The following is a 15,451-nucleotide window of genomic DNA, read 5'->3' as shown; positions in this document are numbered from 1 at the left end:
CCAAACCTGTGATCAGAGTGGATACCTGAAAGCTGGAGGCAACTGGCATAATTGAAGCATTTTAGTAACCTATATAGATGCCAAGCTATTTTTTTGGCAACTCCTTTAACAAAAACAAAACAAGAACAGAGCTTTGCTTGGAAAAATTGACTGGTCTTTGAATATACACAAATATCTATTTTAATGCAACCACCAATCCAACCTTCATGAATACTGCAAAAAATTTCCATTTTTATAAGAAATCATTGTAAGTCTCTGTATTATCACAAAGAAAACATATTTACCACAAGGACCAATAGGCTTTTATACATGGCAGACCCAGTGGCAATTGATAGGCCTCTGGCTGATATAGTAATCCAGCTACACATCCATCCAAGCGGTTCAATGGCCGAAACTGGAGTCATCTCTGAATCCTTTGCAGCAGAAGCTTGGCTTGGCTTTTACAAGTAGCTTTTGACGTTGTTGCAGTGCTCTACATGGCTTCAGTTATTCACTAGACATACAAATCAAATTTGATTCTATGAAATCCATATTTTTAGGGATTCAATTCTTAATTTAGATGTATTTTTATAGGTCCAGGAAGGGGTTCAAAAAATAATAAAATATTGTAATCACCTGGGCTAGGCCCGTCTGTCACCTGTCCCCAAACCAACAGGTCCTTTGCTAGCTTTGGATCAGTCTTCGGTCTGGATCTTCGAGTACTAACTAGGTCTCATGGCATCTTGTAGGGTGGGGTGCTACACAGGATTACATCGCGCCTAGTCAGATAATGAAGATCTGGACCGAAGACTGAAAATCGACAGGGAAATATCAAATTTAGTTTTTATTTAAACCATTGCCAACCCTCCGTTTCTCAGCAGAAAAAAGTTGGCACCCTGTTTTCTTTGGTTCAATACTTTATTGGAAATTCATGTGCACAAAAGACATACAGTGCGGTCTTCAAAACATCTTACGCTCTTCGGAATATCATTCCATAATCATAGATCTATAGATAGACTAAGCAATGATATTCCAAAATGTGTAAGATTTGTTGAAGACCGCACTGTATGTCTTTTGTGCACATGAATTGCCAATAAAGTATTGAACCAAGGAAAACGGAGCGCCGACTTTGTTCTGCTGATATACCTGCAGACAAGGGGGGGAATGTGGTGCTTTGGCCCAGTGTTCTCTATGAGAGAGTGGCATTCAAACATCTCAGGGATAAGGAGACGTACAAAAAACTTGATCATAATCCCACTGATGCTTTCTCCTGTGAGTTGGAGGGAATCTTGATTGATGCTCATGATAGGGGCATCATTCCCAAAGAAGTGTTGGATGGCCTACTTACAAAGTTTCCTAGGGTCCCAACACTTTACTTCATCCCCAAGATCCACAATAATCCCACTGACCCACCAGGTCGTTCGATAGTCTCTGGTATGGGAGGGTTGAGCGACCCTATATGTAAATTCGTGGATTACTATTTAAAACCGTTGGTTGAGTCGCTCCCCTCTTATGCCAGGGACACGTCGGACGTCCTCCGTCGGATCAATGGGATACAATTGGAGGATGATATGTGCCTTGTTACCGCAGATATACAATCCTTATATACTTGTATTGGTCATAGGGATGGATTGGAGGCGGTCCGCTTCTTCCTGGATGCCAGCAACTGGGATGGAGCTATTTGTGAATTGATCATGGAACTTTTGACATTTATTTTGACTAAAAACTTTTTTGTTTTTAAGGATGTTTTTTACTTGCAGCAGCGTGGCACTGCCATGGGCGCGGCCTGTGCGCCCTCTTTTGCCAATCTCTTCCTGGGGTATTGGGAGCGGGAGATTTTTGGCGGGGGAGGGCCGCGGGCCGCTGACTATGTGCAGTGCTGGCTGCGCTATATTGATGATTTATTCATCATATGGCAAGGACCTGATGAGGCTTTGCATGAATTTATGCATCAACTTAATGAGAATACGTATAATATTAAACTGACATATCAAATGAGTAAGGCCGAGGTGGATTTCCTGGATATTAAGATCGAAGTCGATGGTGACCGTTTTTTGCAGACTGATGTCCTCAGGAAGTCCACGTCGGTCAACTAACTTTTGCATGCTGAATCAGGTCATCCTTATAGCACGATCAAAGCCATCCCAGTTGGTCAGCATCTCAGGATGAAGCGGATCTGATCCTCCACCACTAAATTTGAGGCCCAGGCAGCTGATTTGAAAGTCAGATTTCAAACTAGGGGGTACAGCAATAGAAGTATCAACAAGGGGTACTTAAGAGCTAAATATGTACCACGTGATGAATTGCTGTGCTCTGGTAAAAAGAGCTTGAAAGCCATTGAACAGCAAAATGTGGTGAGATTTATCTCCACTTATAATGGTGAATGGTCCACTATGAGAGATTGTCTCCAAAAACATTGGAGCATTCTCCATAGTGATCCATTGCTCTCTAAATGTCTGACCAAGTGTCCCCCAATGACCGCAAGACGTAGTAAAAATCTTAAGGATCTGCTGGTATCAAGTCACTATATCCCCAAGCTAAATACATATAATTTTGGATCTGGTGGGCCACCCCATGGCTGTTTTCCATGTGGCGATTGTGTCTCTTGTCAAAATGTCTGTCACATTGCTACATTTGAGTCAGCAAATGGTGAAAAAAAAATTTCTATTAATTACCATATAACCTGCAACACTACTCAGGTTGTATATTACGCTGTATGCAGCTGCCCTAAGATCTATATCGGTCTAACGTCTCGCCGTTTGGGCACCCGCACTCGGGAACATGTGCGTGATATAATGGCTGCTGTAAATGAGACAGACGTGACACAATTGAAAACAATACCACATCACTTCCGACAGTTCCATGGGTGCAACCCAAAATCCTTCATGGTACGTGGAATTGATCTCGTCCAGTGTGGTATTAGAGGTGGAAATATCAAGCGCATCCTGGCCCAAAGAGAATGTCGCTGGATCACCACACCGGGCACAATGACGCCCATTGGTCTTAATGAAACGCATGGATTTTCCTCTTATCTTTGATAGAGATATACAAGCTTATTTCGTCTTCCTGTGGTCCCCACCATGCCCTATCAGTTTTTTAATTTTGTGTCTTTGTCTCATATTTTTAGTGTGTACATTATCCTGACTGTGTCCATGTTACGTCTGTCTTTGTGGACACCAATATGAAGATGAAGTGGGACTGAAAATTCATAAACGTACCCTTGAATTAAGGACTATAAAGATCTGAAAACGGATAACACAACTGTGGCGAATTTTGAAGGCATAAAGTTATCAACAACATTTACTGTAACAATAACTAATAGAAGTCTTGTCATATATTGCTTCATGTTCTTATCGTCCTAAATCTGCATGTTGGATATTTTGTCACTATGTGTGTCCTCAATTGCGGGCTTTCTTATGTACATCGTTGGGATATTTTATCATTGTGTCTGTTATTATTACCATTTACGGTTGTTCTTTTCACTATTTCGCAATGAGCACACTTTTTTCCCTGTCTGGCTCTCCTCTGGTCTGCAGATCTCGGTCATGGGGTGGGGTTTATGGCCCGGATCTATTGTGGGATCATGGTGGCAGGACATAGGTGTTGTAGTCACAAATATTATCCTTTGCGCATGCGCATTACTCGGCGTTATATAAAGGATCATAAGATTGTTTATTAGTTATTCCAACTCACTATTGCACTTTCCAGCACTGTCACTTTACCTTTACATGCTGGCATGCGGTGCTTACTGCGTTCTCGGTCTTCCCTCTGACGGCGGTCCTGTGTCATGTGTTGTGGGCGTGGCACCTGCCCGCTCACATGACCGGTGTCGGCGTGATGGGGGTGAGGTCTGGGACGCACGCAGTGGGCTCTGTATGCGGCTCACGCATGCGTAACTTTCACTTTCATTTTCACTTAGTCACATGATCGGATGTGACCGCTACTTATATGGGACTGAGATCTCAATTAAGCCACGCCCCCTGAGGAAGCGGTAACGTTCAAACGCGAAACGCGCGTTGGGGTACGTGACTGGGATCCGGACGGGACCTTTAACTCACTCCACATGGGTAATTAATTACTTTATTTGTACTGTGTGCACTTTGGCCCCTGGCTACCATTGTAGCATTTATGTATGTGCTTGTATTACTTAGCCAGGCTGCAAGACTGTGGTAGATAGCTTTAAATGCACTTGTTGACAGCATATTTATTGCATGTTCATGAGTCATGGATTTAGTGTTACTGTCCCGTACCGTTGCTCTCAGTTCACTATTGTAACCACGGATTTAGTCACTTTACTTTTCTGTAATTGGTAATATTTTACTTATGGCATTGTTGTGCCTTCAATAAATTTTGCACTTTTTGTTAAAACTGTTTTTGGCAATTTTTTGACTCATGGTTCTCCGATTTGTGATATACCTCTTTGCCTGTTCAGGCTGCCTTGCGCTCCAGATGCAAGTGATGTGGGTGAGGTGAGCTGCATTATGTTTTGTGGTATGGAGAGACCTCACATAAATGTCTTTTCAGGACAGATTCAATTCTGATCAAATTTTATTTGGACACAATTTAATCTGTCATCCAATTTGGGTGAATCTGCCCAAATTTTGGGAAATTTGCTCATCTCTATTATCAACCGTTTTTCATTGTGCTGTAAATATGTAGTGCAGGGTGAGAGGGGGTTAGGCTACTTTCACACATCAGTTTTTTGCCGTCAGGCTCAATCTGGCGAATTTTGAAAAAAACGGATACAGCAAAAATTGCTGCCGGATCCGTTTTTTTCTCACAGACTTGTATTAGCACTGGATTGCAACGGATGGCCTCACGTTTCATCCATTTTTTGCTGGATCCGTCGAAAATCCGTTTTCCGGTGGCCAGAGAAAACGGACATAGGAACGTTTTTTCTGTCCATTGAAAAAACGGACAGCGACGGATCTGGCGAAGAATGGGTGAAACGTGAGGTCAAATGATGGAATCTTTCTCTCTCTCTCCTCCCCAGAATCCAAAATAGCCGGCAGATCCACAAGCTCAGATCCAGTGAAAAACGGATCCGTTGCATCAATTTCCGACGGATCCATTTTTTTCAAAATTCGCCGGATTATGCCTGACGACAAAAACCTGATGTGTGAAAGTAGCCTTAGGCTGGGGCTACACAATGATGTTGTCTGTGACAGAGATCATATGACAAAAAAACCTTCCTATGCTGATGCTACATTGCAGTATGATGCTGGTGAATGAGGTTGCATTGCGATCCACAAGGTACTGTGACTGCAACATGAAAGTTGCAAAAAGCCAGAACCAGCTAGATTTTTTGCAATCCCATACACTCAGATTACTATACGATGCAGCAACGGCCTAAGCTGATTCTGGTTTTGCAATCTCATCATGTAGCACCAGTCTTAAAGGGAACCTGTCAGCAGGATTGTGCACAGTAACCTACAGACAGTGTCAGGTTGGCGCCGTTATACTGATTACAATGATACCTTGGTTGGTGAAATCCATCTTGTGGTTGTTGTTTAATCTTTATTTTCAGTTTTCAGTTAATGATAAATGATATGTCCGTGCTCCGGGGCGGCCTGTGGGGGGTCTTCATGTGGTGCTCTGATTAAGTGTTCGTGTCTATGGGCTTCTGACAGGTCCTGCCCCCTATTTTCTATAATGAATATAATCGCATATGGAATGTGCATATAATTAATTTACAAAAAAAATGTGGGGGAATAGCTATCCACAAGGAAAAACAGTAACTATATAAGATGAAAAACCTGAGGCACAAAAATTAGAAAATCTTATTTAAAACTCATAAATTTATTATGATCAGTCACACAGTAACCAACGTTTCGGCCATCACCGGTCTTTATCAAGGTATTTATCTGCTTTCACTACAGAGGCTAGTCCCTGACTTCCTGTTCAACCCATAAGAAGAGCATATTCCTGTTCACCTCAGTCACACAGATAAATACCTTGATAAAGGCCGGTGATGGCCGAAACTTTGGTTACTGTGTGACTGATCAAAATAAATTTATGAGTTTTGCATAAGATTTTCTAATTTTTGTGCCTCAGGTTTTTCATCTTACATATAATTAATTTGTTTGATGTAATCCTGATATTAATAAAAAAAAAATCTGTTTGAAAAATGGCGCCGGCTATGCAAGCGCAGTAGCAGCTATCGATGATCCAATAGCTGCTACTGTGCAGGCAGCAGCGGCGCCATCTTGGGGGAGGATTTTTTTTCTTTATCAAGATGGCGCCGCCGGCGCCTACGTAGTAGCAGCTACCGGATCACTGTTATCCATTACTGTGCAGGTGCGGATGGCGCTATTTTTAAACAGATTTTTTTTTATGAATATCAGGATTACATCAAAGAAATTAATTATATATACATTCTATATGCGATCATGGTGCAGTGCTGCCTGGCTGCAGAAGGTTTTTTTTTTCAAAGCTATTTATGATATTCATTATGTAAACTAGGGGGCAGGCCAGTGAGGAATCAGTGACCTATCAGAAGCCAAACTGTTGAATACTTAATCAGAGCACCACATGAAGACCCCTTCACAGGCTGCCCCGGAGCAGGGGCATATCATTAACTCAAAACTGCAAATAAAGATTAAAGAACAACCACAAGACGGATTTCATCAACCAAGGTATCATTGTAGTCAGTATAACGACGCCGACCTGACACTGTCTGTTGGTTATGCACAATCCTGCTGACAGGCTCCCTTTAAAGGCTCATCCAGACTTAAGCCATATTTAGAGAACTTGCCATAGATTTTTAATGCGGATTATGAGCCAAAAGTCTGTGATGAATTACAGTATAGTACATGTGGATGGAGGTTTCAAATCCTCTTTCACACACTGCAGAAATCAGCCATTCTTTTTGAGAAATACGCTTTCCACAGCAGGTTAAAGCCTTTACAACACATAGGGTAAAACGGTACATAATGCGTATAGGCCCCATTCAACATTTGCATTTTTTTACTTTTATTTTTTGCATTGTAGTATTTGTTGCCGTTCTTGTGAGAAATTCTTCAAAATGGTGAACGTGGTTTATAAAGTTTGCACAAAGTAAAAAATAGTGTTTATGCTTGTCTTTAACCACTTTTTCCAAAAGAAAATGTCGCTAATCCTACTAGATGCCGCATTATGGAGGTAATTCTAGCAACAATGGCCCCAATTTATAATTGCTGTTTCTTTATTTTTCTGTAGTAATTTGCTCTTTTTTTTAGTGTCTTTAGTATATGCTCCTTATTCTCTATACATTTTGTGACATTTTTAAGTTATCTCTTTTCTAAGTCTTTTTTTATTCCTCTTTAGAAAAATATAAACAATTGAGAGTCCTCAGTAGTTGATAGTTTTTAATGTCAAGCTCTCAAGACTACTCGGGTCTCTTTATTAGGCATTTCTTTCCTTATCCTAATGTTTTAGACAGAGTCATAAAATGAGACTTTTAACAAATGTCGCATGTTTTGGGCTCTACGGTCTCTATCTAGAGTCAGGTTTATATTTGTCGCATTTTTTTTTTTTTTTTTTCAAAAAAATGAATGACTTTTTAAAAGATTTTTGACTTTTGGTGCTAAAACAGTCACAACAAAACAGATGAAGACAAAACTAAAGAGCATTTTGGATTTTCTGCGTGCACTATTTTGAAGAATTTGGCACAAAAAAAAAAAAATCAGCGAATACAAAAAAACATAAAAAAAGAAAAGTGACTCCAAGAATCTGCAAATAATGACCTTAAAATGCCAGAAGCTTTTTATTTTTGGAGCCAGAGGGACTCATTGTGCCTCTCTTCAGACTCCGTTCACATACTGTAACTGCAGCGGGTGCATGGGGAGGTAGAAATGCCTTACAGTTTCTTAAGAGGGATCTCGGTGCATTTGGTCTTCATTGACGTCTCAGGGATCACAAAAATACAGCTAATCTATCCTATTTCAACTCTCTTGATATAAATGTTCTTACATTGTTTCTGGCACACATGTGGCAATGCGGTGGAGACTATAAAATGGCGGCTGTAAATCGGTCACTCCCTTAGGATCTATTAGACATGAAGTCTTCTAACTAGGGAATATTCTGTCCTACCTAAGATCTGTTCAGAGATGAAATTATAATGTTTTTAGAAAAAATAAATAATTTTAAGATGGAATTGAACAAATTTGGGCTCATTCAGTCGTCAGTGATAGTAAGCAAAAAAATGATCTGAGTTTCCTTATTTTTTTTTTATCAGATTTTCATCAGAGTTTGGTCAGTGTGTCAGTTTTTAACATCAGAGTTTCATGCGTTTTTCTCGGTTAAAAAATGCTGAAGATTTTTTAAGCTTCTCCCATCAAACAGTCTGCTAAAAACAGACAGCACACAGACGGCATTTGAGAGCTCCCTATTTTATCACTGACCAAAGACTTGCATTGTTGAGTTTGATCTGTGACAAAATCAGACAGGTCTCCGTGATTTTAAATGGACCCTTCGGTCTGCAAAAATACACAAACATGTGAATAGTTCCATAGACTATAATAGGTACGAGAGCTCTATTCTAAGTGAAGTCTATGTGAAGTATACAAGCTATATTACCAGTAATTAGGGCATGTATAGTGAACTTACAAGGTAGATTCAGCAAAGAGTCGAACGTCTTGCAGTTGGTGATTCCAGTACTGTCCGTCGCACAGCTCTTCCACAAGTTCTCATATATGATGGACGAAGTGATCACGCTGCCGCTTACAGTGGACGTTTTCCACCTTTCAGTTGACAAAGTGACTCCAGTTACCAAACTTCCAACCAAGCCCAAGCAAAATCCAACCAATTCCAAGGCAGTAGACATGATGGCAAATTCACAAAAATGACCCGAAAAACCTTAAAACCCTGAGAAAACGTATAAGTTAAGATTTTCTGAAATGAAAGACACGACTTCCCATCACGGATTTCACGGTTAGATAAAACCGCTGGACCTTTGCTCTTTGGTCTTACACTACAGTGTGTGATAAGGAGTTTCAAGCCCATCATTAGTGTGACACACACATTTCCACACATCCTACATCTTATCTAACTGCAAAGTTCTCACACACTGAACTTTATTGTTCTTGTAACAGTCACTTCTGCCGGGATGTAACCGATGATTCACACAATGGTTCTAGTATGAGATGACAAGTTCTAGTTAGATATTCAATATACACCTAATTACTAAAAAAAACTGCCTGTTTAGCGATGTTCCTTGATTTATGAGCAAAGTGTTGTTCTAAAAAAGGAATCTACGTAAACATATAACAACATTTTGGAATTATTACTTTCCATATTTAAAGGGAACCTGCCACCAAATTTTTCTCATATAGAATACGGCCAGCACCTGTACACCCTTATATACAACATTCTAGAATGTTGTATATAAGTCCCCATTGTGCTCTACATAGCACAAAAATAGCCTTTATTATACTCATCTACAGCGTGGTCCGGTCCGATGGCCGTCTCTGGTCTTGATACGGCGCTTCCTCTTTTCTCGCGATCGTCGCCCTCCTTCTTGCTTCATGTGGATGATGCGTCCTACATAATCTACATAATGTCCCCATCGCGCTTTTGCGCAGGCATACTTCTGTGTGCCCTGCTGAGGACAGCGCAAAGTAATGTAGTGCACCATGTGCCGGCACCCTTTCCCCATGCATGCGCCGGCTTCTTCCAGCACCTCTCCAAGTAATTGAAAGATTTCTTGCCATGCTATGTGAGAGACCTGTTAATTAACTGGACTGATGCTGGGAAAAGGGTGCGGTGCGGCACTGGACTAGTCTCATTTCTAGCTATGCTTCCCAGCTGGATCTTCAAACTATAATTTCTCTGAAACATTTAGCCAGGATCTGATTCATGCTGCCATTGATTTTGGCAGCAATAATCAGATGACAGGTTGTCTCATGAAGAAAACTCCTACTGAAAGAAAAGTTGGCCTGCCACAGTCCTGGCTTATCTAACCACTGGCATTCTGCTATAAGCCATGTCTGGACATTTATGGTCACAGCACAGAAAAGTAGTGTTCAATACTGGCCTGCCTGAGTGGCCATTCTGGCTCATTGCTAAGGTTCTGCGTGGGAGGACCTCCGTTATGGAGCTTTACCTGCTGCTGTAGTAAGGTCACATATATTAAGACATCATGTCATATGTCATATAGATGAAAAATCTAGCAGCGGTTGTCCAGTCACTAACGTTGTTTTTAAAATCACGAAGAATGCTGTAAAATAATAAAATAAGCAATACTTAGCTTACCAATCCCCCACCACTCCCATTCTCTAGCTGCGTGGTTTCCCCACCATTCCCTGTACTTCCTGTTATGTGCAGTGTCTAGATGGGCATGTGAAGTTGGCACCACCTACTGGCTGCGGCAAACAGGAAGAGCAGATCCCTGGGGTGCAGGGTACGGGATAGGACCTGAGCCACATTGGAATGGTAGCAGGGGAGTAATACGTCTTTGAGTAATGATTTATTCATTAGTTTACAGAATTCTGGGCGCTTTTTTAAAGGGTGTAGAAACTCATTAAAGTAGCAGGAAGCTTGCAATGTCTCATGCAGTGTCCACATGCTCTGACTTTAGCCTACTTAACTTATGCCATCATGCGTTTTTCAATGAAAGACAAAATAAATGGCCTATAGCTTTTACTTCTCCACCTCTTACTGCTGCAAGAAACAAATATACGTGTATGCACCGATCAATGGAGAAGAGATAGGTAAAACAGTTCGATCAGCAGCTCACCTGCATAGACTTTCCTCTTGTTATTGATCATTAACACATGCTCCTCATATTTAACCCCTTATTTGTCATAGATCGATAGATACACTTTTTTCAGTTGTCAGAATTTTTTTTATATATTTTTGCTTCCTCCATATTAACAGCTTATTTAAAGCACCACAACAGCGTTTTTTTTTTAATTTTACCGCTGAAGTGATGTCTCTAATCTAAGTTCATTGCCCCTAGTATTATACCTACCAGCCACAGCATTCTTCTTTTCTTGATGCCGATCTGGTCAGTCTTCTGCAAGTTGTGACCTTCCAGATTGCTTCAGTGTTTGCTGGGCGAGCTGAAAGTCACAACTCAGAGCAAGTCTATGGGCTCAGAACGAGGCCTCGAAGACTTACATTGAGAACTTATGACCGGACCCTCTAACTTCCAGTCACTTAGAAGTTGCGGTTACAAGATGGTGTTGGAGTGACACCGGGAAGAGGAGAAGATGACAGCTGGTAAGTAGAATACTAAAGTACTAAAGGCAGGGAACGTAAATTAGTGGAAGCACTCCAGTGTTGTAATAAAAAAAAACACTGGAGTGGTGTTTTAAGCTAATATTGAAAGTGAAGGTGAATATACGTCAGACATAAATGAAGGACTTTTTCTTGTTCACTTTTAATGCTTTGATTTTTCATGTAAGGTTCATCTAAATTCAGTTGTTGACCTATAATGTAAAGCATTTAAAAATTTTAATTACCAGAATTCTGTAATTTCAGAAATCCCCCACTTTAGTCTACTAAACTGTGGCTGACCCAGAGACAAAACAACGGATGTCAAGTGCGGTGGTTGGTTGTTGCAGTATTTTCTGAGCAGCAACGCCGGTGGCTCCAGCCAGTACTGCTCAGTCGTCAAGTTGTTGTGGTCATCAGTGTCTTTAGCAATAGGCTAGAAGAGGTTAGTGAGGACACATGTGGAAAGATGGCATTCAAGTATGTAACACTTTTTAATTTTGGTAAGAATTGCACTTTTGCATAACTGGTCAAAAATTGTGAGAATTGCCATGAATGACAGTGGTGTTTTTTTTTACAATACAGGTTTAGGTGGTCTTCCAAAGTTAAGCTAATCTAAAACTAACACAAAAGAGTCTAGGAAGATTGTCACGTGCTGTATTACCTTTGATGTTTTAGTTCCCAGCTGAAGGACCCAAACATATCATCAAAAAACTTTGGGTAAGACTAGGCAAGACAGAAGTGACATGGCCTTGATGCCGCTGAAAGGGACGGTGGAATAATTCACCTTATGTGGTTTTTCAAACTGATTGTTAAATGGATGCATGTCTTGCCTGAAACAGCTATTTGGTCAAGTTTACACAAACGTATTTTCAGACAGAGTGCTATCTGTGAAAAATAGACCGCATGTAGACAGCATCAGGACCAATGTTATTTAATGGGGCAGTACAGATGAGCGATTTTTTTTATAGCCAAATCTGAATGTTGGATTAAAAAATTGGATGCTGTAGTATAGCATTCATTTTGTACGGATATACAGTATTGCAATTCTGTAACATAGGAAACTGTAAATGGTCCTGTAAATTATTAATAGCTGCTGCTTTAAATAAATAGATTGTACATGGATGACAAGAGAGGAAAAAAATCGTTGGAGGTTTTTAGATAAAATTTTTAGGATTATTTTATATGCTTGTGTGAACTTAGCCTGTAAAATTGCATGTCCAATGCAATGTACAGAAGTAGAATCTCTCCCCCATATTAGTATCTACTATTTGCTCAAAACTGCATCAAAACAACATGTGAAAGCATCCAATATACAAGAGAAATTGTTTTTTTTTCCAACTTGTGTATATTTTTTCAAATATAATGCCCACAAACTGAATAAATAATAGATCCATTTTGATGATGAAAGAAGAGCAACTATGTTTTGTAAATCTAAAAAAAGTAAAAGGCCCCAATTTATCAACATGAAGATCCACTGGAGAAGAATGAACCAAATTCATTATAAAGGTGTGTGCCTTTTAATGAATGTTTCTCATCTTTCAACTGCCTTACACCTGGAGTACATTTTCGACTTAATTTACACTACTTTTTGGTATAAATTATGATAATTTTTTTCGGCTGTGCTCAGTCACATCATCTTTTGGATTTTCCCTCTTTTAAAAAAATTGGCAGGACTGGCTTAAAAACGCCAAAGTCCCTAAATTCTTTTTCCAACATTTCAACCATTCTTACTCCAGAAAATTGTCAAAAACTGCTAAATGAATGGAGGCCAAAACATTTTGCATATAATGTAAAAGTTAAAAAAGACTTCAAAACTCCATAACGACTCTGGGTAGGATTAATTTAAAAACAGTAAAAAAAGTCTAAAAATACCATTGTTGTTTGATGAGAGTCAAAGAAACAAGAGATGGAGGAAAAAATTAATATTTTGCCATTTACAGTGTTACACACATACAGTCCCATTATTAGCATTTTCTTATATGAGCGTTAAGATATGATTATTGAATTATAGACAGCTAGTAATGAAAGAGTTACCGTACTAACCGTAGGCGATATACATCTGCAAGCACAATTGACTCGTCTCTGACCCATAATCCCCTTTTATCTTCCCACAGGCTTCTTGTCACAGGTATTGATATACAATATTCTTGACACACAAGTGCTTTAGGGGACAGATTACAGCAAGCTGACTGCTGAAATTCTGTGTTTTGCCTTTGGCAAATGACTTGCCTGGACATGATACAGAAATGTGCTTAATAATGCTCCAACATTCATATCAGAGAATGGGATTGGAATGATTGCCCTGGAATTACACATTTTCTCATGTTCCATGGCTGATATAATTACACATTGATTAACATTTTCACAATCTTAGTATTAGATGGCATCCTGACCAACAAGCAAAATATTTCTAATGCACTGGCGCATTACTGCTTTCATTATTTCTATGCTGTAAAATCACTGTATAGATTAGAATTGTACCGTGATATCAAATTGTAGATTATTTCTCTAGTGCAGGGGTGGGGAATATTTTGTTCTGCAAAGGGCCATTTGGATATTTATACCGTCCTTCGGGGGCCGTACAAACTCCACCACAAAGTACATCCTGACTGGCACTGGTGTCAGGACGTAATCTTTCATTGCATGCCCTTCAGTGGTCAGTAGTGAACACTGTGTGTGTGTGCTAACAGAGCAAGAAGAAATTAATGAGCTTGTGGCAATCAAAATACAGCTCCCTGCCCAAGAATGCGGTCCGTGAGAATCTGCCTGGGGGCCTGATAAAAGGTCATCGAGGGCAGTAAATTGCCCTGGGGCCTGAGGTTCCCCACCCCTGCTCTAGTGTAAAATCACAATGTGCATCATTCCTACACGTGTCATCACCGTTCACATTATTTTTGTTCTATCGTTACCTTATAGTATTGGATAACGCCTGTACTGCGTCATCAACTTCTGTATGGTACATGACATGTTAAAATACATTTTTATATGGTTCTTGTCAGTACTATGACAACATATCACCGATATTTAGCTTTCTGTACTGAGAATTCACTCTGCGCTCTCTTCAAATGCTGTGATGTCAAGCGCATTCATTTGATGATGTTGTAGGAGTGGAAAATGATCTGCACCCCTGAAGATAATATATTGATTGTATTGTGTTGTGTACTGCTTGGTAAGGTAAGGGTTAGCAATTATTGCGATGTTTAGGGAGGAGCTTCGGTGATAAAAGGGGCTGTTGGGGCCTAATTTACCAGAGTGCCTGTAGTTACAACAAAAGTGAACATCAGCCAGACAGGAAGCAGAGTCTGTCAGAACAGGAATCCTTCAAGAAAGTGACAGAAGCTATAACCTGGGAATACAGCTTAGTGAGAAGCTGGGAGAGGCCTGAACAAGAACATAGTTGGGAACTAGCCCCGTGAAAGCCAGCCACATGACAGATTATCATGCTAGTGGATCAGAGCAAACATAGTACTAGAGTCTCAATTCCAAAACCCAGGTGCACATCTAAATGGGCGTTAAATAGGTCTAAGGAGATAATGTCATTGATCCACACCAAGCAACTTGCAAAACCTAATGTGTAGCACAACAGAGGGCAGTGGACCCAGGGGAAGGGAGCAGAGATCGGGATACCCAGGACAGGTGTGTAACAGTACTCCCTGCCCCTCTTAGGCCCCCTCCCAGATGAGTCAGTGACAGCAAAAAGAGGATACTTTGCATGACAAAAGGGTATACGTGACTCCTGTGAGCTTAAAAGATAATCCTCCCTTTAACCTTTGATAACAAGCCCCCCAACCAAACCAACCTAATGTAAAAACAAAAAACCCCAATAAACACTCGAAGCGTTATTTGGATTTATATGGCCATAACATAAAGTATAAAACAATTTTAACAATAAACTACCGAAAAGGGGGTGGTCCTCGAAGCCCCAAAATTATAAACCTCAAATATCCAAATCCCACTTTGGCCCCCCAGGTTAAGTCTTACCCCCAGCCACTATGCACCAGCTAAGGGATAGATAACAACCAACCTGGTCAGACCAAAAACCCACCCAAGGTTCCCTTGAATACAACTCCAGTGGGATATTCGAACCCTGCCTACTTAAATTCGCCCAGGGGGAGTCCAGGACCTCTCAAGAACCCCCCCACTAATCCACCATTTTCCACTTCCACCGACTTTGAGGACCTCCCCCCGCCACGCTGCCATGACAACTTGTTATGCTAATATTCAAAAATACCACAAAACAATTAGCTTTTTAAAACATTCCCCAACGTCGGAAAAC

The 15,451-nt window shown here is 40.4% G+C and overlaps 1 protein-coding gene across 2 annotated transcripts in view; it reads right to left on the bottom strand.

Moving 5' to 3' along the window:
* LOC143808440 (claudin-10-like) overlaps positions 1–15,451 on the bottom strand; it is a 113,052-nt gene that overhangs the window by 38,509 nt on the left and 59,092 nt on the right. Inside the window, exon 1 of one of the 2 annotated variants that reach the window (XM_077291112.1) lies at positions 8,566–9,005. The exons of the other annotated variant lie outside the window; for it this stretch is intronic. Within the exon in view, the coding sequence (XP_077147227.1) occupies positions 8,566–8,782 (217 nt within the window). The 5' untranslated portion in view covers positions 8,783–9,005. Of the gene's footprint in view, positions 1–8,565; positions 9,006–15,451 lie in introns of those variants that run through there. 2 annotated transcript variants of the gene reach the window in all.

This window comes from Ranitomeya variabilis, chromosome 2, assembly GCF_051348905.1.
Source record: "Ranitomeya variabilis isolate aRanVar5 chromosome 2, aRanVar5.hap1, whole genome shotgun sequence".
NCBI lineage: Eukaryota > Metazoa > Chordata > Amphibia > Anura > Dendrobatidae > Ranitomeya > Ranitomeya variabilis.
The sequence above is the reverse complement of the archived record's forward strand: the minus strand, read 5'-3'. Positions and strand labels throughout refer to the sequence as shown.